Raw genomic sequence first — 21,322 nt, forward strand, 5'->3', positions numbered from 1 at the left:
GAACTTGTGTTATTACTGTACGTGGGACCTTGTACGTATCGTACCTGACTTTAATAGAAATTACTGAACTTCAAATTTGTTGTGCGGTGTACTAAGAAAATTGGATAAAACGAGATGTTTTGTATACATTTTCTCACTCCTCCTTCACCTGGTTTTATGCCATGGAATTAGATCAAGAATATGATGTTTCTATAGATTAAGCATACTTTTAAAATGACTTGATATTATGGAATTGCAGTTTCTTTAATTCATTTGTTGACATAGCATTGCTGGCTGGGCCAGTATTTATTGCCCATCCTTAGCTGCCCCAGCAAAGTTAGTGGTGAGCTGCCTTCACTTGAAGAAACACTGCAGTCCCTGTGCTGTAGGTTGACTCACATGCTGTTAGGTCAAGCTATCCAGGATTTTAACCCAACAACAGTGAAGGAATAAGATACATACAGTGAAAGCTATATTTTGTAGTCAAGATGGTGAGTGGCTTGAAGGGACGTTTGCAGGTGGCAGTGTTCCCAAGTATTACCTACCCTTTTTGGATGGAAATGGACATGGGTTTTGAAAGTGTTGTCTAAGGATCTTTAGTGAATTTGTGCAGTGCAGCTTGTAGATAGTACACACTGCTGCAACTGAGCACTGGTGATAGTGAAGGGTGATTATTGTTTGAGAATGTGGTGCCAATTAAACGGACTGTTTTGTCTGGATGGTGTCAAACTTCTTAAGTGTTATTGGAGCTGCAATCATGCAGGCACTTGGAGAGTATTCCATCAGACTCTGATGCGTTATAAAAGGCTCTGGGAAGTGAGGAGGTAAATTACTCACTGCAGTATTCCTAGCCTCTGTTCTCTCCCCATTTCCTTTTTGAATGACGTCCACGATTCTGGTATAGATTTACTTAGAATTAGCTGTTCCAGTCTTGTTAGATCAGATTCTGCCTTATTTTAATAAAACCTGTCTTCCCCCGATCCAAAGCCCTTTTTAAACAGACCTACTTTTTCCTTTTCCATAGCAAACTTTAAACACACAGTGTTGTGGTTACTATCACTAAACTGTTCTCCCATTGCTAACTTCCCAATTAATGTTGGTGAAGTATAATATATTTATCCTATTATTGTTCTGACACAACTCACTAAATTATTGACTTCTCTGCTTCTCTAATGCCTGTTTACTATTTAGGAACCTATAATATACTTCCAGCTGTGTGTGTGTCCCACTGTCAAATGAGTTTAAATTCCTCCCGACAGCATTAGCAAATCCACCTCCAAGGCTATTGGTCTCATTCTGGTTCACGTGCAGACTGTCCCACTGGTATAGGTTGACTTGCCCCAGAAATGAGCCCTATGATTGAAGAACCTAAAATCTGAGCCATGCATTTACTTACTCTGTGCATCTATTATTGTACTCTCTAGCACATGGTATTGGGAGTAATCCGAAAATTACAACCTTTGTGGTCCTGCTCTTTAGTCTGCTGCCTAGCTCCCTAAATTCTTGATGCAAGATCTCCCCTCTCATTCCGCCAAAATATTAATGCCAATCTGTACCAAGACCTCTGTCTTATAACACTCCCCTTTCAGGATGCCCTGCAGCCACTCTGTGATATTCCTGAACCTGGCACCAGGTGGCAACACACCATTCTGGAATCCTGTCTACTGCCACAGAAATGCCTGTCTGTTCCCTATCTAATGAAGCCCCTTATCACAATCACTCCTGTTTTCTTCTTCCTTGCCTCCAGTGCATTCAGGCCACCCCACAGCTTACAAATCTCCAAAGCTTTGTGAAATCTGCAAACTTTGAAATGGTCCCCTACACAACAAATGTATATCATGTGCATCAAAGCAAAGGTCCCAAAACTGACCCATGGGGTATTCCACTACCAACCACCTTCTAACCAGCAAAATGCCCATCAGTCATGAATCTATCCCTCAGCCATTCTGTCCCTCAGCCAATTTTGTATCCACATTCCTTCTATGGATCAAGTCTGTGTGGTGGGATTAGACTCAATGTCTTTTTTTTTTATCTGAGCCCACGAAACTGATGAGCCAAATGACCTCATTTTGTGCTGTAAATTTGTGATGTTTTCTCTGTTCTCCCTACAGATGGATCATCCATGCAATGAAACATGAACTAAAGATTCGAGGTGAGAATCTATCTGATGATTATGTGTACCAGATGTCACCAAGTGATGTCAAAAAGCTTCTTCTGGATACTCTGCAGCCTGACCAACATGACAGGTATTCTGAATCAATTAAGTAACATGGCAACTATATACTATTGAAATGTGCTGTCTTTTGAGTGAGCTATTTAACAAAAATTTCCCGGCACGCATGGATATAAAAATCGCCATGGCACCTTTCACAGAAGATCAAAGGTATTCTCTCTGTGCCCTGGCCATTATTTACGCCTCAATCTACAACTCAAAAACAAATTATCTGGTCACTTCCTGTGTATAGGATCCTGCTATCAAATACCAAGTCTGCCTATATTAGAACAGAAGAGAATATTTTTTATTGTCATGTGTGCACCAGCACAGGAGTACAGTGAAACATTTTACAATAGCTGCCTTTAATGGCCAAGTCTAGGCCATCATTACCGAAGTACAAATCTTGGATACAAAGGAGGATTAAAAGGAAAAGTAGTAATATTTCCTACAGTGTCTAAAAAATAAATAAAGGATTTACATTACAATCCACTCAAGAGCGTCAAATAGCAGCAGGTCAGAATACGGTCTGCCTGCCCACACCAGGCACAAGTCCAACAATTGTCTCGCTTCTCTCCAGCCTCCAGTCCACTCCTCATCAGCACTCAGCAGCAACAAAGGAAATTGTGCTGTACTAGGATTTGCTTCTCTCGCGCTGCACTGGGACCCAGGAGTCCCTTCACGCCTAGGACTCGAGATTCCCCACCCACTACATTGGGATTCGAGTTGCCCCACACGCTGCACTGGGTCTCGGGATTCCCCATGTACTGCAACGGGGCTCGAGATTCCCCACGCACTACAGCGGTACTCTAGTTTCCCCTCACCCCGCTCCTGTACTCGGGTTTTCCCTCACCCCGCTCCTGTACTCGGGTTTTCCCTCACCCCGCTCCTGTACTCGGGTTTTCCCTCACCCCGCTCCTGTACTCGGGTTTTCCCTCACCCCGCTCCTGTACTCGGGTTTTCCCTCACCCCGCTCCTGTACTCGGGTTTTCCCTCACCCCGCTCCTGTACTCGGGTTTTCCCTCACCCCGCTCCTGTACTCGGGTTTTCCCTCACCCCGCTCCTGTACTCGGGTTTTCCCTCACCCCGCTCCTGTACTCGGGTTTTCCCTCACCCCGCTCCTGTACTCGGGTTTTCCCTCACCCCGCTCTTGTACTCGGGTTTCCCCCTCACACCCTGCTGCTGTACTCGGGTTTCCCCTCACCCCACTTCTGTACTCTAGTTTCCCAAAACCCCGCTCCGGGACTCTGGTTTCTCCTCAAGCCTCTCCGGGACTCTGCTTTCCTCTCACCCCACTCCTGTTCTCTGGTTACCCCTCATGCCTCTGCTGGAGTCTAGTTACCCCTCACGCCACTCAGGTATCTGGGTTTCTCCTTGTGCCGCTTGGGACTTTGAGTCATAGAGATGTGCACTGCGGAAACAGACCCTTCGGTCCAACCCATCCATGCTGACCAGATATCCCAACCCAATCTGGTCCCATCTGCCAACACCTGTCCCATATCCCTCCAAAAACTTCCTATTCATTTATCCATCCAGATGCCTCTTAAATGTTGCAATTTTACCAGCCTCCACCACTTCCCCTGACAACTCATTCCATACACATAGCATCCTCTGTGTGAAAAAGTTGCCCCTTAGGTTGCTTTTACATCTTTCCCCTCTCACCCTAAATCTATGCCCTCTAGTTCTGGACTCCCCCACCCCAGGGAAAAGACTTTGTCTATTTATCCTATCCATGCCCTTCATTATTTTATAAACCTTTGTACGGTCACCCCCTCAGCCTCCAATGCTCCAAGGAAAAACAGCCCAGCCTATTCAGCCTCTCCCTCTACAGCCCAAATCCTCAAACCCTGGCCACATCCTTGTAAATCTTTTCTGAACCCTTTCAAGTTTCACAGTATCCTTCTGATAGGAAGGAGACCAGATCACAAACATCAGGTTTCTCCTCACACTGCTCCAGGATTCCTAATAAGAGAGAAAATTATAGAAACTAAGTAAAAAGAACAGGCAGAGCAGAGGCGCTCCACTTTATGTAGTTGACCTTAAAGTGTGTAGGGATGTCCAGAGATCATGAAAATTACAATATAAATAGAAATTCTCTTCTACGATTTTGTAAAGTTTAGATTTAATTTGAGGATATAAAATCATGATCAATGGGGTTTGATTATTGGAGACAATTTAGATTTAAAAAAGTGCTCGAAATAAATTTTGAAGCTACCTCAATCTAAATATATTTTTTCAACATTTAGTCTCATGATTCAATGGCATGGCATATAACTGATGTCTTTGGAAGTGTACAAAACTTGTGTTGAGAATTTAAATGAATGTTTCAACTATTTTCATAAATAATGAAACAGTCTACAGAGGCAATGTTAGTATCACCATTGAGTTACAAATGCTTAATTCAGGTTAAGGCAAAATGCATGAAATTTGTATCTGAATATTATGGAAATGAGTGCAGAAGCTATTAAACTAACACCAGCATTTGTAGAAAATTAGAATATAAATCTTCAGCTTCTACATTTTACAGCTTAAAACATTTTAATAGCCTGCACATCTCTGTAAAGTGAGATCAAAATAGATGTTAAATGGTGCAGATGGCCAAATTGAATGTAGAAAATGAGACAAATTAATTTGCCTTCTGCAACCTATATTCTCATTGTGGTTTGAAGAGGAAGATGGCAAGTTTTTTTTAACAAAAAATTTAAGTTACTAAATGCTGTTCTGAGATTATAAATCCCTATGCTGTAGACCTGGTGGGTTTACTAGCAGCTGATCCATTACATAAAATAATGATGTACACAAGACCCTGAGGCACATCATTTGCTTCCTATGTAAATGGTATTGCTAATAAACTACTTCACAATAATCAGCCAGATTCATATTCTTTGTACTATCTGGTTTAATCTTTCACTCATTTGAGGATTCTTCAAGCATTTAAGGAAGTTGTTGGAGGCGAGTCTGAAAGATAGGATTTACATGCATTTGAAGATGCAAGGAATGATTAGGGATAGCCTGGTTTTGTGCAAGGGCAATATTTGTCTGGTAGTAGTATCCCACTGAAGGTGGGGAGGTAAGTAAGGACCAAGAGGATCCTATTGGTGTTGTAGGAGAAAAGAGAAAATGTGAGGGCCAAATTGCCGGAAATAGGTCAGACATGGCTGAGGGCCCTGTCAATGACGGTGCTAGGGAATTCTTGTTTGAGGAAGAAATTGGAAATTTCAGAGGCCCTCTTATGCAAGTAGGCATCATTGGAACAGATGAGACTGAGAATCTGGGAGAATGGCATCTTTACAGGGACCCAGGGAGTAAAAATGTATAGTCAAGATAACTGGGGGAGTTGGTTGGCTTCTAATGGATATTGGTGGCCAGCCTTTCCCGAGAAATTGAAACAGAGATATGATGGAAGGGAAGAGCAGAGTCAGAGACGGACTAGATAAAGGTGAGAGCAGGGTGGGAATTGGTAAAGAAATCAATATACGTTTCCAATTCTGGTCAAGGGAGGGAAGCAGTACTGATGATGTCATCAATGGACCAAAGAAAGAGTTGTGAGGAGTGATCTGACTAAGATTGGAACAAGAATTGTTGCACGAACCCCACGTATAACTGGGTCCAATGTAGGTACCATGGGCGCACCATTAACCTGAAATAAGTGAGATGAGTTAAAGGAGAATTTGTTCAGAATGAAGATGAGCTTGGCCTGGTAGAGGAGGGTGGTGGAGAATGAATACTGTCTAGGCCTTTTGTCAGGATGAAATGGAGAGCCCTGAGACCATCCTGATGAGGAATGGACATGTAAAAGAATTGCACGACAATAGTGAAGAGCAGATGACTGAAGCCTGCAAACTGGAAATTCCAAAACTGACAGTGTCGGAGAAACCATGGATGTAAGTGGGAAGGGACTGCACAAGGGGAGAAAAACATTGTGTCGAAATATGAATAGATGAGTTATTTGGGGCAGGAGGAGGCGGTAACAAAGAGTCTGCCCAGCACTCGTGTTTGTGGGAAGGAGTTAGGAGGATGGGGGTTAGGGACTGTGAACTTGGAGATAGTGGGGTTTTGAGGGTGAGGTGAGATCACCAAATGAAATGAGATTAGTTGTGAACAGAATGGTCTCCTGGAGTTCATTGTTGGGGTCTTGATCCAGAGGGAGATAGCAGGAGATCACATTTAGACAGCATGTTGCAGAATTTCAATTGGACATTCTTCTTCTATTTGGAATGTCATTGATCAAATTCCAACAAGTTCCTTTAGCTCATGTCAAAAGGATCACATTTGCATGTAATAATTCTGTGCATTCCATTCATAGCAAATTTTATTTTCATATCCCTAATTCTTTGAAAATGCAGAATGAGGAGACATCTTTCTTTTTCTTCAGAGCATGGAAAAACAGGCGTCATCTTGATGGTTCCTTGAATCGTACTCCAAAGGGTTTCTATGACAGAGTATGGCAGATTCTGGAGAGGACTCCTGAAGGCATCATAGTGACTGGAAGACATCTGCCCCAAGTATTTAAATCATATGATAGTGGCCTGTAGCATTTTCATTTTATAGTCAAACCTTCAGCAAAGCTCTGCATCCATGTTCATGCAAACCATTGCGTTATACTTGATCACAAAGTGATTCTGCAATGGTCTATACATAACCAAAGTAACCTGCACACTGCAAGTATGTTTTCTTCCAGTGTCAAATGTTGCAATGTACAATGATATGAAACATATTCTGTAACCTAGTGCTATAATTCCCATCTTATTGGAATAGATGTCTCACATTAAGGTGAATGTATTTCAGTCTTTGCACTTCTGTGGAAAAATCTCAAAGTGGTGCAAGGTGTTTAATGAAACTGGCAGAATAACTGCCTGTCTGATTGTCTCCCCAACTGCAACATCTACCCTGAGGCACTAATGTAATTCAAGAAGATCTAGACTATTTTTTTAAAGTTAACTTGATTCTGGTGACTAGTGCAGGTAGTTCTTCTATAATGCAATGGTCGTCTTCTTGTGTAATCCCATAGTATAGAAAAATTGTACTTTAGAAACAGTGTTTAAAGTGTTGGCGATGTATTCACTTTACAGCAAACGTATATTTTAAAAGCTTGGGCTTCAGAAACAGTGTCCCCAGTTCGTCAATCACATTACAGCAAATTTACATTAACAAAACATGCATTATAACCGAATGAACTGAATGTAAAATAAATATTTTTCAAGAATCATTATAACTATCACTGGTAATTTGACAGCTAATACAAGTAACTAACTGATAAATTGCTTTCTTTCATTACGACATTTTTTTTTGTAAGTTGACCTTTAACTGTTTTCTCTAAATTTACTTAGTCTTCATGAGTTACTCTGATTTTGTGATTGTTAGTGCACACATTCTGAGAGTACTGCTTTATTAAAAATTAAAGTAAAATGTTCATAATAATCATCAGATTTCCAGAAAGCAACTAAAGTAATTGTATTGGGCTTCTCATGGTGTGATAACATCAGAGTTTTAGTAACAATGAAAGTATACTTGATAACCTCTTAAGCAAGAAACAACGATTTATAAGTCTATGGAAGATTTAGTTTGTTTTTCATCAGCAAGCATTCTGCCTAACATAAGCATATTTGTTTCTGCAGCAACCAACTTTATCAGATATGACCATGTACGAGATGAACTTTTCACTCCTTGTAGAAGACTCTTTACAAGACATTGTCCAGCCTGAATATCGACAGATCATTGTTGAGGTGCTGATCAATATCCTATTTCAAACTCATCCCAAATTTTCATAATTTTCAACTTCATGCGTAGTGTTTGCTGAAGCAAGTCCGAATGTGTTATGTAAATGTACAAAACAAGTTTGTGCCAGTCAAACTGAAGAAATAGGTCTGCAATTTAAGAAGACTAATGGGTGAGAAATGCATGGACCCATAAGATGCGAGTGCAATGTAAACAGAAACTACCGAAGAAACTCAGCACATCTGGGAGCAGGTGTAGAGAGACGAAAAAAGTTCACAGTAGTCAGATTTGACAGTCGTAGTTGACTCAAAGCATTAACTATGTTTCTCTTTCCACAGATGCTGCTAGGCCTGCTCAGTTTCTCCAGCATTTTCTGTTTTAATTTTGGATCCCTAACACCTATAATAACTTTGTTTTTATTTTACTGCAAGTTCGCCTGCAACCAGCGCACTCACTTCCACCTGAATTTCACAAGTAATTGTCATATGTGGCTAGCCCACCAATACATGGCCCAGTTGAGGCCCTTTGAGTGGGCAATTTATGCATGAGGCCCTCCTGGAGATGGGCAGGGGTCCAGATTCGTACTATTTAAAGAGTGGTCACCTGAATAATTAAAATAGGGCAAGCCAGCTAAGTGGAGACCATTTATACTGGGATATGTGGAGTTCTCCTCCACCGTAGGATCCATCCCATAGTATTGGGGTATTGAGGATGCTGTATATTGTGGCAAAGCTGCGTATAATTATAGAATCATAGGGACAGATATTTCCCTGGTCAGTCATTGTTCCAACATCAATTGAAGTTGTGCATAGTTACTCAGTAAGCGTTAGACTAATTAATATGTGGTTTAATTCCTGAGTAACTATTCAGTAGACCTCACTTCCATATCCCTCAGACTCTTTACAGTTCCAGACCCTGACCCACCACCTCCAGAAAGCCAAAATCTTCCATTTGGGACTGGATATCCCTTCCCCGGACCTGAAAGCACTTGACCCAATTCCCAAGCACCTCCCTGCTACCACCACTGGAACCAATCCACCAACATCAGACCCAACTCAACTCCCCAACAATGTCCAACCCAACCCAGTACTATTGCTGCTGCTGGACCTGACCATCTGGACTCCTCTGCTGGTTGGATTGTGCTCAAAATGACACCCCTCTTCTCCCCACCACCAGACCTGATGCGACACTCCTACTATTAGGCCTGAACTCACCCAGTGCTGACACTTATCTTCCATACCCCCACCAGATTTAATTTCTCCAGAAAAAAACCCCATACTTTCCTAAATACTTAACTGCCACAATGCACCTTTCCCTCACCCCAGATGACACCCTACTCCCGTCCCCAGCTAGCATTCTACTTACTTGGCACCATATCCGGTTATCTTATCTCACACCCAACATCCCTACACATATGACACACAGATTTTCCGGCACCCTTACGGTTATCTTATGTCCTCATGTTTTGACAGCAGCTTTCTAAGTCGATGTCTAGATCTCCACATTTCAAATTATGGCAGCTAACTGCAGAGAAAAGGGGCATGGCTTACCTTCCTCTGACACTTCTAAACTACAAATTAACTGTCAGAAAGGAATTACAACTCCTCATTTCTGAGGAATACCTGAGTGGTATCTCTTCTAAGAATAGCAGAGCTCACTTCTTGCTTTAAAAATAAAAGGGCGAGAAAATGTAGCTCATTGAATGAAAAGGGACAGAAGGGGCCCACTCTGTCTCTCCCAGCTTTTTGATAGTCGTCCAATTATTGCATTCCCTGAGCTCTTCCCATCGTGTTTTAATTCTATGACATTCAAATCCAATGCTTTTTTGAATGTTAATCTTGAAACAAACTGGGCAATAATTTCCCTCTTTCTTTCTATTTGTCTTGTTAACGAAGTTCTTCATAATTTTGAGTCACTTTTATCGAATCCCTTCTAATCTAATGAAACCAAACCCAGCTTTTTCAATCTGTGCACAGAACTAAATTATTTTATGGAGTCACTCTAATGCCTTGACATCCTTCCTGAAGAATGCCCAGAATTGAACAAAATCCTACAGTTCACCAGTGTTTTATAAAAGTATAGCACCGCCTCCTTGCTTTTGTATTCCATGCCTGCATAAGTAAAGCTAGGAAACCTTATTTGTCATTTTCAAAGATTTATTTGCAAACACTTTCAAGGAGTCTTTTTTTCCTACATGCCTCTTCCCCATTAAAATTGCACCATTTAATTTCTATTGTGTCACGATTTCCAAATCACTGTATTGCTTTTTGAAGGTGCTGATGTATACTTGATGGAAAGACTGATCTCTGTGTATGTTGCACCTTCCTGGTATTACATAATCATATGATACAAGAATAGATCGAATAATTTAAATCAGAAGAAACACTAGAATCTTTTAAAAAGTACCTTGTATTAAATAAATGGAACTTTGGAATATGGGAAGCAAAAATTGTGTCAAAATGTTGAACTCATTAGGGCATCAAACAATTAATTTCAAGATTGTTACTGTTGGGTGTATTTTCTGCTGTTTATTAATTTGACTAATTTACACACTTATTGTTCAGATGACTTTCAAACCATCTCCATAGCAATATGATAGCTTTTTCTTAAAAGGAAATCAATATCTTTTAATTTCCAAGTTTTACTTTTGGGCTTTGTGTTTTTTACAAGAGTAACTTATCCTTCAGTGAAATAAGTGCAAACATCTTGTTTATAATACTTGAATTAAGTTATCCCACTTGCTCTTTATGACCTTATCTTTGCAGATGTTAACATCTTAAGACATCATGGCCCTGATTTTTTAAAAACAAACTGAGATTGTTTAAATCACATTTATTTCATGTTTGCTTTTACTAGTTCTCAACTCAACAACCCTATTTTCTACAGTTAAAATTACATTCTTAAAACAAATGTTATATTCTAAAACATTATAGTTGCAATAACATAATTATGATGCATTGCTGGTATTTCCACATCTGTTTGAATTCAAGCTTTGACCAGAATGTCAGTCTTAATATTTGATTGGCATTCTGCTTGGTGCTTAAAAGGTGCTTGGTGGGGCCCCTTCCCTTCCCACAATAGCCCAGATTGCAGTCCACCTAGAACTCTGAGGATGAAGTGGTATGGAAAGCATTGGGAAATCACCTCAGCTACTCTTCTGTCACAAATCATTTGAAATTCTCACATGAAAGACACGGTGAGTGCCTGTTTTAGAGAAGAACACAGTAGTCAGGTTGTGAAACTTGCTGATGATGTTTATTGCAAACTTATACATTAAAACATGCCTCTTATTTTACTCATCTCCCTGTCATAAAAATCTGTTCATAAATCTCATGGTGGAGTAGATTCTTAGAAAAATAGCTTGGATACATTGCAAACTACATTTTTCTTTTTCTTTTTCTTGTTGCTGCAGCTGCTTATGATTGTTTCTGTTGTGTTGGAACGCAATCCTGAACTGGAATTTCAAGGTGAAGTAAATTTGGACAAACTGGTGAAAGAGGCTTTTGATGAATTTAAGAGAGACAAAAACAGACTAGAGCAAGTTGAGGTTAAGGTAAGTAAAATTAACCTCATATGTATAGAAATTATGGTCTGGAAAGTTTCTATTCATTTGGTCTGTTTCTTTCAGTGCAATTATCCCATAATCAGCTTGACTGATGCAAAACATTGTAAAATTTTAAGTGCAAATTGTATTTGGTACAACATGATTATTTGCTCAAGTTTTAAAAATATTGTGTTAAATGCAGGCCCTCATTTCAAAACTGATGATGTGGACAGGATAGTTGTGTTTTAAAAATAGGAACTTCAACCCCTTGAATTTTATGACTGTTAAGAACAGGCACAAAACAGACCACCTCATGAGTTTAACTTAAAACAATAAAAAATTCATTATCTCATCACCCAAGACACACACAGACTTTGAAAAAGGTAGTTAAAATACCAAATATTTAGATTTCTTAAAGAGTCCTAAAGTCACATTTCCATACTAACTAACTGGGCACAGAAGTAGGTCTTTTGGCTCTACAGTTCATTAGGAATAAATGACAGATCTGGTTGTGATGCAAGTTCCACATTTCCATCAACTTAATAACCTTAAATGCTTGTTAGGCAAAGGAATCAAGCTACATTTGCCTTAAAAATATTCAGTGATCCTACATCCACCACCTTTCTGCAGCAATGAGTTCCAAAGTTGCACAACCTTTGTAAAAGAAAAACTGTCCCCTCATCTTTGTCCTAAAAGGGTGATCTCTCATTTTAAAACAATGCTCCTAGGTGCAGACTCAACCGTGAGAGTTAACATCCTTTCCATGTCCACCTTCTCAAGACCATTCAGGATATTATAGGTGGGAGAAAGTGAGGATCGCAGATGCTGGAGACCAGAGTTGAAAAATGTCATGCTGGAAAAACACAGCAGGCCAGGCAGCATCCGAGGAGCAGGAGAATCAGTGTTTCGGGCATAAGCCCTTCTTCAGGATTTATAGGAATTATAGGTGTCAACATCATCCCTCACTTTTCTGAACTGTAGTGAAAACAAGCCCAGCGTGTTCAATCTGTCTTCAAAAGATAACCTGCTCATTCCAGATATCAAACTGGTAAACCACCTCTAACACATTTATATCCTTTCTTAACTAAGGAAACAAGATCTGTACATGGTGTTCAGATATTGTCTCACCAATGCCCTGTATAACTGAAGAATAAGATCTTTATTGTCAATTTCTCTCATTGTAAAGGCTAGCATCCCATCAATCTTTTTCCTTATTACATGTTGTGCATATTAGTTGTTTGTGACCAATGCATTAGGACACTTGGATCAGAGTCATAAAGGTCTGCAGCATTTTAAAAAAGTCCTTTGGCTCATCAAGTTTGCATTCTTCCGCACTTCAGAAATATACTGTTCCCGACACTTCTGTTTTTGTTTGCATACGGAGAAGATCATATCCACTATAGATCTGCCAGCATGGAAACTATACTGTGTTTCAGAATACATTCAGTGTACAAGTAGGTAGAATTTTCTAAGAATAACATGAGCAAAAAACTTTCCCTATGACACTAAGAATTGGAAAGAGTGCAGGTGAAATTTACAAGGATGTTGTCTGGACTCAATGGTCTAGTTCTAGGGAGAGGTTGGACAAGTTGGGATGTTTTTCCTTAGAGTATGGGGGGGTCCTTATAGAGGTGTATAAGATCATGATAGGCATGGATAGGGTGAATGCATTCAGTCATTTTTCCAGGGTTGGGAAATCGAGGACCAGAAGGTGTCAGTTTAAGTTTAAAGGGGAACAAATAAAAGGAAAATCTGAGGGGAAACTTTTTTACACAGAGGGTGATATGCATAAGGAATGAGCTACCAGCGAAAGTGGTTGAGCCGGGTACATTAGCAACATATACACAACATTTGGACAAATGCATGGACCAGTTTGGGCCAAAGGGCCTGTCTCCATGCTGTAGGACTCTATGACTCTAAGTGAGATGCCCTTTGTTTTTGTATAATATGATGATTTTTTTGTCATGCCACACCATGTGTTTTGCTATATTTTTGTCGTACATACTGAGCTACAACCTGTGTTTGAAAATGGGCTTACCTTCCAGCCAAGGAGATCAACAGTCAAGATTTGACCCTAGCGTGACCTCTAGTTCTCAAGCAGTTCAGCTGTACTTCAATCCTTTTTGGATGCCATTCTGGTTTCTGAGCTGAGGTGCCTTTGATAAATCTTGATAGGAAGCTGCAGAGGAGCATCAAACGCAAACTGGGAAAATGTCTGTTTCATGGGAATACAGCTCACAATACTGTTCAGCCCCAGATGGCTCTTGCAGTTTTCAAATAAAATTAACTCAGGGCCAAAGAGGAGATCTGGGGAGCAGGCCAGTAGCAAATCCTCCTTACACTGGAATCCTTTGGTTTATAGGCCAGCAGTTGGTAGACGCCCATGACACATTAGAATTCCTGGGAACAAAGTCCCAATTCCCAGTAGTTGTGATAAGGCTTGCACCATCAATCAAAACAAACCTTTTGTCCCCCGAATATGAACCCATGGAAATTATAGGCTGAAAGAAAATGGATACAAAGGTATAGCTCTCTTTGCCCACCCTGTGCCTAAGGAGCAAATCATAACCCCAATTTACCATTTGCATTGTAACATTCTGACATTTCCTTGAGGGACATAGGCTATTCACTTATTTCTCCATGTCTCCCTTCCAACCCAAATGAAATTGTAAGTACATGGAACCCTGCAGTTAGAAAGAGAGTATCATTTCAAAGATGCTGCCTGCTTCTGTAGTAGTTAAATTTGTTGTTAATGTGCCACCTTGAGTTGATTTGAATCTCAAGAACTTCATAAACTTCAAGAACTCTTGATTTCAGCTGTGATGCATAAAATATAGCATGACACCAAAGGTGTCAGTATTCCTTGCATCTGACTATATTAAACAGTGCTGTTTTGTATTTTAAGCAATAACGTCCATTCCAACATTGGGAAGCAGATTTAGCGATATGCATTTTGTTGTTGAGTATCAGCAAAGCTGAAACCTGCTGATAAGTGTGAGGAAATCATTGATATCATAGATGCACACCCTCAGCAGACTGCCAGTCTCTAGTCATGTGAAGAAGAATTCCTGAAACTAAGACTGTCAGCATATTTTGTAAATCATAATTTTGATGCAAGGCTCTTCTTCATGAATCCTCATCCCAAAGGCAGGTTTGACTCTCCGCTTCATGATCTCCCCAGTGGCTAGGCAAGCAGGCAGATCTGCCCCCCAGCTGGAACAGGGAGCAAACCCACATTGCTGGCACCAATCTGATCTACACCACCCATCTAGATAATTAAGATTCCAAGGAGTAAGAGTTGCTGTGGCAACAAACTACAATTCTTGTAATTTGGATAGTGATAGTCAAAGTTCCAATTTCTTTCTAACACCTTACTAACTAGGAATCTTAATCACTGTTATCACCTGATTTGCACAACATAGGCATACGTTGGAAAGATTTACAAGTTGATACTCACCCTGTTTGGCCAAGTTATATGTACGCCTACCCTGTCCACAAAATTTTGGAATAGGATTTGAGCTTGAGGTAGGGTTGCTATCATTGTAACACATAAGGGACTATGAGAGTAAATTCTGAAAGAAAAAATGACTGGATAGGAGTGAATGACTTAGTGAAGGAAAGGGAAGGAGATATTTAAGTACACTTTTTAAAAATTTTTCCTTCGCAGGGTGAGGGTATCTCTAGCCAAACCAACATTTACTGCCCATTCCTAACTGCCGTAGAGGGATGATGGTAAACTGCCTTCTCAAACTACTGCAACTTCAGGGACTGGGGATATCCACAGTGCTGTTAGGAAGGGGTTTCCAGGATTTTGACCAAGTAACAATGAAAGTCCAGCGATGTGGATGATGTTTGGCTTGGAGTTTGTGATGTTGCCGTGTTTCTGCAGCCCTTGTCCTTCTAGGTAGTTTGGGAGGTGCTATTGAAGAAGTCTTGGTGAATTCCAGCAATACATCTTGCAGATTGTGCACATGCTGCTACTGAGCATCGGTGATGAAAGGAATGAATGTTGAATGTGGTGAATGAGAGGCCAAATGGCCCTTGAATGTAGTTAGACTTGCATTCATCCAGGTGGAGAGTATGTACTCACAGTGCAGTGCAGGTTATGGTTAAAAGAAAAGCACATCACTGGTCATGTTGGTGGGATGTGTTTTTGATTTCTAACTTGGGTCAGAGTACAATCCATCACTTTTATTTGAAACTTCTTTTTGTTGATATTGGTTTGTTTCCTGGTACCTGACAGCTATCATGCATCACTGTTATTATTAAACTTTGACATTTTATCGGTTAAGAATGTATTTTATTTACCACCAACTTCAAAAAAGCAATGTTTTGGCTATTGCTGCTCAAGCTTCCATGCATATTCATGACAAGCACTCATCAATATTTTCAGACAGCAAGAAAGTAGATCAAAACTTCAATGTTGAATATTCATTTTATGTTCATAATCTTGGCTTTAAGCTGAACAGATTTGATTTTTATAAACCTATTATTATGGCAAGTAATTGGTATACTTGTTAGCATTAATTCACCCTCAGAAAGATTTCCAAGTATGTGTAAGTAGAAAGAAACAAGATTGGAAATTCTTGTTATTTCATTCATTTTGTATCTATTTACAGGACATGACCGACTTCTACAATACACCTCCAACTGGAAAGAGAGGGACAGCCAGCTATCTGATGAAGGCTGTGATGAATACATTACTCGAGGGTGAAGTTAAATCAGGACCTGATGACCCCTGTGTGATTTGCTAAAGACAATGAGCTTTAAGTGTTTACCTTTGTGAGATTTATGGTGTGTACTAATGCATGTGTTTGTTGCAATCTTATTCACTAAAATTAAAGTTACATATAGTAGGTCAGTTTACTGCGTTTTGGCTGCTTTTCCTGAATTGTAATTCTTGATTGATAAGTTCAGTCTTAGATTCATTTAAAAATACATAAAGGAGGTTATTTAATTTGGGTGATGCTGCTTGTGTGATAGAAAGCCTGTTTAACAAATGAAACATTCAGTACCATTGCTCAATGAGAGTGTTACTTTATATATAGTTTAACTCTTAATAAATATTTGGAATTTGTGCGTCAGTGTTATGAGTTACGATTTAAATTAAATGGCATGTTTGAAAGTGAATTTAGTAAAGTTATATTTGAAAAAAACACTGCCAAATCTGCATTATTCAATTGTTTAACAGTAGTTCAGCAGGGTCATTTCAAACACATTTAAGCTCCAGCAATAGAGATCCTTCATAAATGGTATTTTCACAAAAATGTAAAGCATGCAGAGAGGCAAGTGGAGAATAATGGTTCTTATTTGTGTTCAATTTTAGTTTGATTTTCATTATGTCTTCTGTGCTCCCCCAGGTCATACTCCAACACAACCTGCAAATGCATAGCCCGGCATGTCCCCCACTCAGCCATTACCATTGAGCCAGGGGATTAACCCTGGTTCAGTAGAGAGTGCAAGAGGACATGCCAGGACCAGCACTAGGCATACCTAAAAATGAGGTGTCAGCCTGTTGAAATGTCCAGACAGGACTACTTGTGTGCCAAGCAGCATAAGCAGCAAGTGATAGACAGAGCAAAGTGATCCCACAACCAATGGATCAGATCTAAACTCTGCAGTCCTGTCACATCCAGTCATGAAGGTGGTCAACAATTAAACAATTCACTGGAGGAGGAGGAGGCTCCACAAATATCCACAATCTTGATATAGAAGAGCCCAGCACATCAGTGAGGCATGGTGGCTCAGTGGTTAGCACTGCTGCTTCACAGCACCAAGCACCTGGGTTTAATTCCAGCCTCGGTTGACTGTCTGTGCGGAATTTGCACATCCTCCCTGTGACAGTGTGGGTCCCCTCCGGGTGCTCTCATTTCTTCTCACAGATGTGCAGGTTAGGTGGATTGGCCATACTAAATTACCCATAGTCTTCAGGGATGTGTAAATTAGGCGTATTAGTTAGGGGAGATGTAGAGTAATAAGGTAGGGGAATGGGTCTGGGTGGAATATGCTTTGGACGGCGATATGGACTTGTTGGGCCAAATGGCCTGTTTCTACACTGTAGGGATTCTATGATCAGTACAAAAGATAAGGCTGAAGTAATCACAACAATCTTCAGCCAGAAGTACTAAGTGGGTAATCAATTTGTCCTCCTCTAGTGGTCCCCAGCCTCACAGATGTCAGTCTTCAACCAATTCCTTTCTCTTTGTGTTATATCAAGAAACAATTGGAGGCACAGCATACTGCAAATGCTGTGGGACCTGACAATGTTCTGGCATTGTACTGAAGAACTAATCTGTTCCAATAGAGTTACAATACTGGCATCTACCCGACAATGTGGAAAACTGTGCGGGTATGTCCTGTACACAAAAAACAGGACAAATCCAATCCAGCCAATTACTATTCCATCATTCTATTCTCGATCATCAGTAAAGTGACAGTGCTGTCAAGCAGCACCTGCTCAGCAATAACCTGCTCCGTGATGCCCAGTTTGGGTTCTACCAACGCCACTCAGCTCCTGACCACATTACAGCCTTAGGTTCAAACATGGACAAAAGAACTGAATTCCAGAAGTAGTGAGACTGACAAACCCTGCCATCAAGGCTGCATTTGTCCAAGTGTTGCATCTTGCCCGAACAAAACTGTAATCAATAGGAATCGGGGAAATCTCTCCATTGGTTGTAGACATATCTGGCACAAAGGAACATGCTTGTGGTTGTTGGAGGTCAGTCATCTCAGCTCCAGGGCAGCTCTACAGAAGTTCCTCAGGGTAATGTCCTTGGCCGAACTATCTTCAATGACCTCCCTTAATCATATGATCGGAAATGTGGATGTTCATTGTGCAATCATCAATGTTCAGCACCATTTGTTATTCCTGAGATACTAAAGCAGTCCATGTCTAAATGCAGCCAGACCTGAACAATGTCAAAGTCTGGGCTGACAATGACATGTAACATTTGCGCCACACAAATGCCAAGCAATGACCATTTCCAATAAGAAAGAATTTAACTGCCACCTCTCACATTTAATAGTGAGACCATCACTGAACTCCCTTCCTCTATCAACATCCTGGGGGTTACAATTGACCAGAAATTCAACTGGATTCACCATACAAATACGGTGGCTACAAGAACAGCTAAGAGGCTCAGAATACTGCAGCAAGTAGCTCACCTCCTAACTCCCCAAAGCCTGTCCACTAACTAAGGCAGAAGATTGTAATGGAACACTACCTTCCTTACCTGAATGAGTCCTGTTCTACAACACAGCCCACTTGATTGATAACACATCTACAAACCTTTACTAGCAACACTCAGTCGGAGCAGTGTGTACAATCTACAAGATGCACTGCAGACCTTCACCAAAGATCCTTAGGCAGCACTTTCCAAATCCGCGACCACCTCCATTTAGTATGTCAAGAGCAGCAGATGCGTGGAAACACTACTACCTGCAAGTTCCCCTCCAAGCAACTCACTACCCTGACTTAGGAAATATACCACCGCTCCTTCACTCTCACTAGAATTCCATTGTGTTTAAGAAAGCAGCTCACCACCACTTCCTCAAGAATAACCAGGGATGGGCAATAAATGCCTACATCCCATGAATAAATGTTTACATCTTGCATATCCTATCACCAAAGAAGCAGACTTCCATGTTATAAGGAGTGAACTGATTCCTTTATTTGCCTTAGTCCTTCTGAACTTTAAAAAAAAGTCAGGTTGCCAATTATACTGATCTAACACTATATGTACCTCAGTATTAGAAATAAGTCAGCCAGGTTCCTTCAGGGACCATTAAAGAATGGGTTTATACAATTAAAACTAAAGATATAAATATTATTAACAAAAGGATTAAACTGTGCAAATATACACATTTACCCTTCTTGAAAACTAGCGCACACAACGTTCAAGCCTAGGGAAAAAAAAATAGAAAATTGATGTGCTTGGACCAAGTGACAGTTAACTTCAGGAAAAAGAATTACTCGAGTTGCCATATAAGAGGCATCTGGATGGTTACTTTAATAGGAAGAGTTTGGAGGGATATTGGCTAAATGCTGGCAAATGGGACTAGATCAGATTAGGATATTTGGTCAGCATAAATAAGTTGGACCAAAGGGTCTGTTTCTGTGCTGTATAGCTTTATGACTTTATGTTGGTCTGGAGCTGAAATCACTTTGTTTACAAACTGTTTGCACTGGAATCTCTTCCTGGATCAATTACACCCAGCTAATTTCTGTTGTACAAAACAGGAACAGACCCTACAGTTTAGCTCGTCCATGCCGACGATATCTCGATCTGACCTCATTCCATTTGCAAGCATTTGATCCATATCCCTCTATACTCTTTCTATTCATGTACGTATCCAGGTACCTTTTCAGTGTTGAAATGATATCCACCTCCACCACTTCCTCTGGTAGCTTGTTCCATATATCAACCATTCTCTGTGTGAAAAGTTACCCGGAGGTCCTTTTTAAATCTTTCCACTCTCACCTTAAACCTATACCCTCTAGTTTTGCACCCTCACCCTAGGAAAAAGATCCTGGTTTTCATGCTATCTGTGCCATTCATGATTTTATAAACCTCTATAAGGTCGCCTCTCAGCTTCCACGCTTCGGGGAAAACAACCCCAGTCTATTCAAGCTGTCCAACCCTCCAGTTCCACTAATATCCTTGTAAATCTTTTCTGCACCCTCTCAAGTTTAATAACGTCCTTCCTAGCGCAGAGCGACCAGAATTGTACAAAACATATTAAAAGTGGGAACACTCCACTTGCGATCATGGGCAGTCCACTGGTTTACCACTCTCAAACTTTGATGAGAGGATTGTCAGAATGAAGCAAAGCGGGAGAGGACAAAGATTGTTGCTCCAGGCATGATAACTTTCTGGCTGCATTATTTTTTAAAAGATAGCTTTTTATGTACTCAAACTGGGTCATGTGGCCTCTCCAAAATTATTATAGACTTAAGTAACTCCAGTTAAGCAGCTTGTGATTTTTTCAAATGGAGCATTTTTCCTCCTGAAGCAAGTCTCCTTTGCTTATTAAGGTAACTCTTTCCAAAACGAGATAGATATAGGTCCATTTAATGATATTCTCAATTAGTATTAGGTCCATTTAATGGTATCTTTAGTTAGTATTTCAGACAACTCAGCTGTTTGGCAGTAGGTCTTCGTTAACTGTCAAAAATATTACCATTTTCAAATTATGTGGTTTATGTTCATCGTTTGACAACTGAATATATGAAGAGAATGGCAGAAAAAGACCATTCTGTCTGCACAGCCTATCCTTAGAAGTCAGAAATCACGTAACACCAGGTTATAATCCAACAGGTTTATTTGAAATCACAAGCTTTTGGAGCACTGCTCCTTTGTCAGGCGAAGTGAGGGAAGTACACAGAACACAGAATTTATGGGCAGAGTGATCAAGGCTAGAGAAATCGAAAGATAATGCAAATAGTTTGAGTGGAGTGTCAAATAATAAGTCTCTGCAGGTGACCAAGGGGTGAGACGGTGTTAGTAAAATTTCAACAGCTGAATAGCAAATAAAGGGATGACCTGTAATATAATGAAACAAGGTAGGGAGATAATAAGAGCTTCCGGTCTTCAGGTAAGCAACCTCCAAGGCAGCCTTTGAGGTACACAACAATGCAGAATCAAGTTACATGTGACCCCACCGCACTGTTCTGTGTGTGTAAACTCTAGACCTCCTTACTGTCCTGTTTTGACACCATTTACCTTGATAAATTGTTACAATTTCTCTACCTTAATTAGTTTGTTCAGTTTTAGATTATTTTTTACTTTGGTTAGACCCTCGGCATGCAACTCTTATACCGAACATGTTATTCCAGTTAAATAAAAACCAAAAGAACGGTGGGTGCT

At 40.3% G+C, this 21,322-nt stretch overlaps 1 protein-coding gene across 4 annotated transcripts in view; it reads left to right on the forward strand.

Annotated features, from left to right (window-relative positions):
* phkb (phosphorylase kinase, beta) overlaps window positions 1–16,570 on the forward strand; it is a 262,162-nt gene extending 245,592 nt beyond the window's left edge. For 3 of the 4 annotated variants that reach the window (XM_060838108.1, XM_060838110.1, XM_060838111.1), the window contains 5 exons: window positions 2,091–2,225; window positions 6,567–6,696; window positions 7,810–7,917; window positions 11,322–11,462; window positions 16,073–16,569. In XM_060838108.1, the coding sequence (XP_060694091.1) occupies window positions 2,091–2,225; window positions 6,567–6,696; window positions 7,810–7,917; window positions 11,322–11,462; window positions 16,073–16,207 (649 nt within the window). In that variant the 3' untranslated portion in view covers window positions 16,208–16,569. Of the gene's footprint in view, window positions 1–2,090; window positions 2,226–6,566; window positions 6,697–7,809; window positions 7,918–11,321; window positions 11,463–16,072 lie in introns of all 4 variants that reach the window. The other variant, XM_060838109.1, reaches the window with a different exon arrangement.
* Window positions 16,571–21,322: the final 4,752 nt, after the last annotated feature.

The sequence above is a fragment of the Hemiscyllium ocellatum genome, chromosome 17 (assembly GCF_020745735.1).
Source record: "Hemiscyllium ocellatum isolate sHemOce1 chromosome 17, sHemOce1.pat.X.cur, whole genome shotgun sequence".
Lineage (NCBI taxonomy): Eukaryota > Metazoa > Chordata > Chondrichthyes > Orectolobiformes > Hemiscylliidae > Hemiscyllium > Hemiscyllium ocellatum.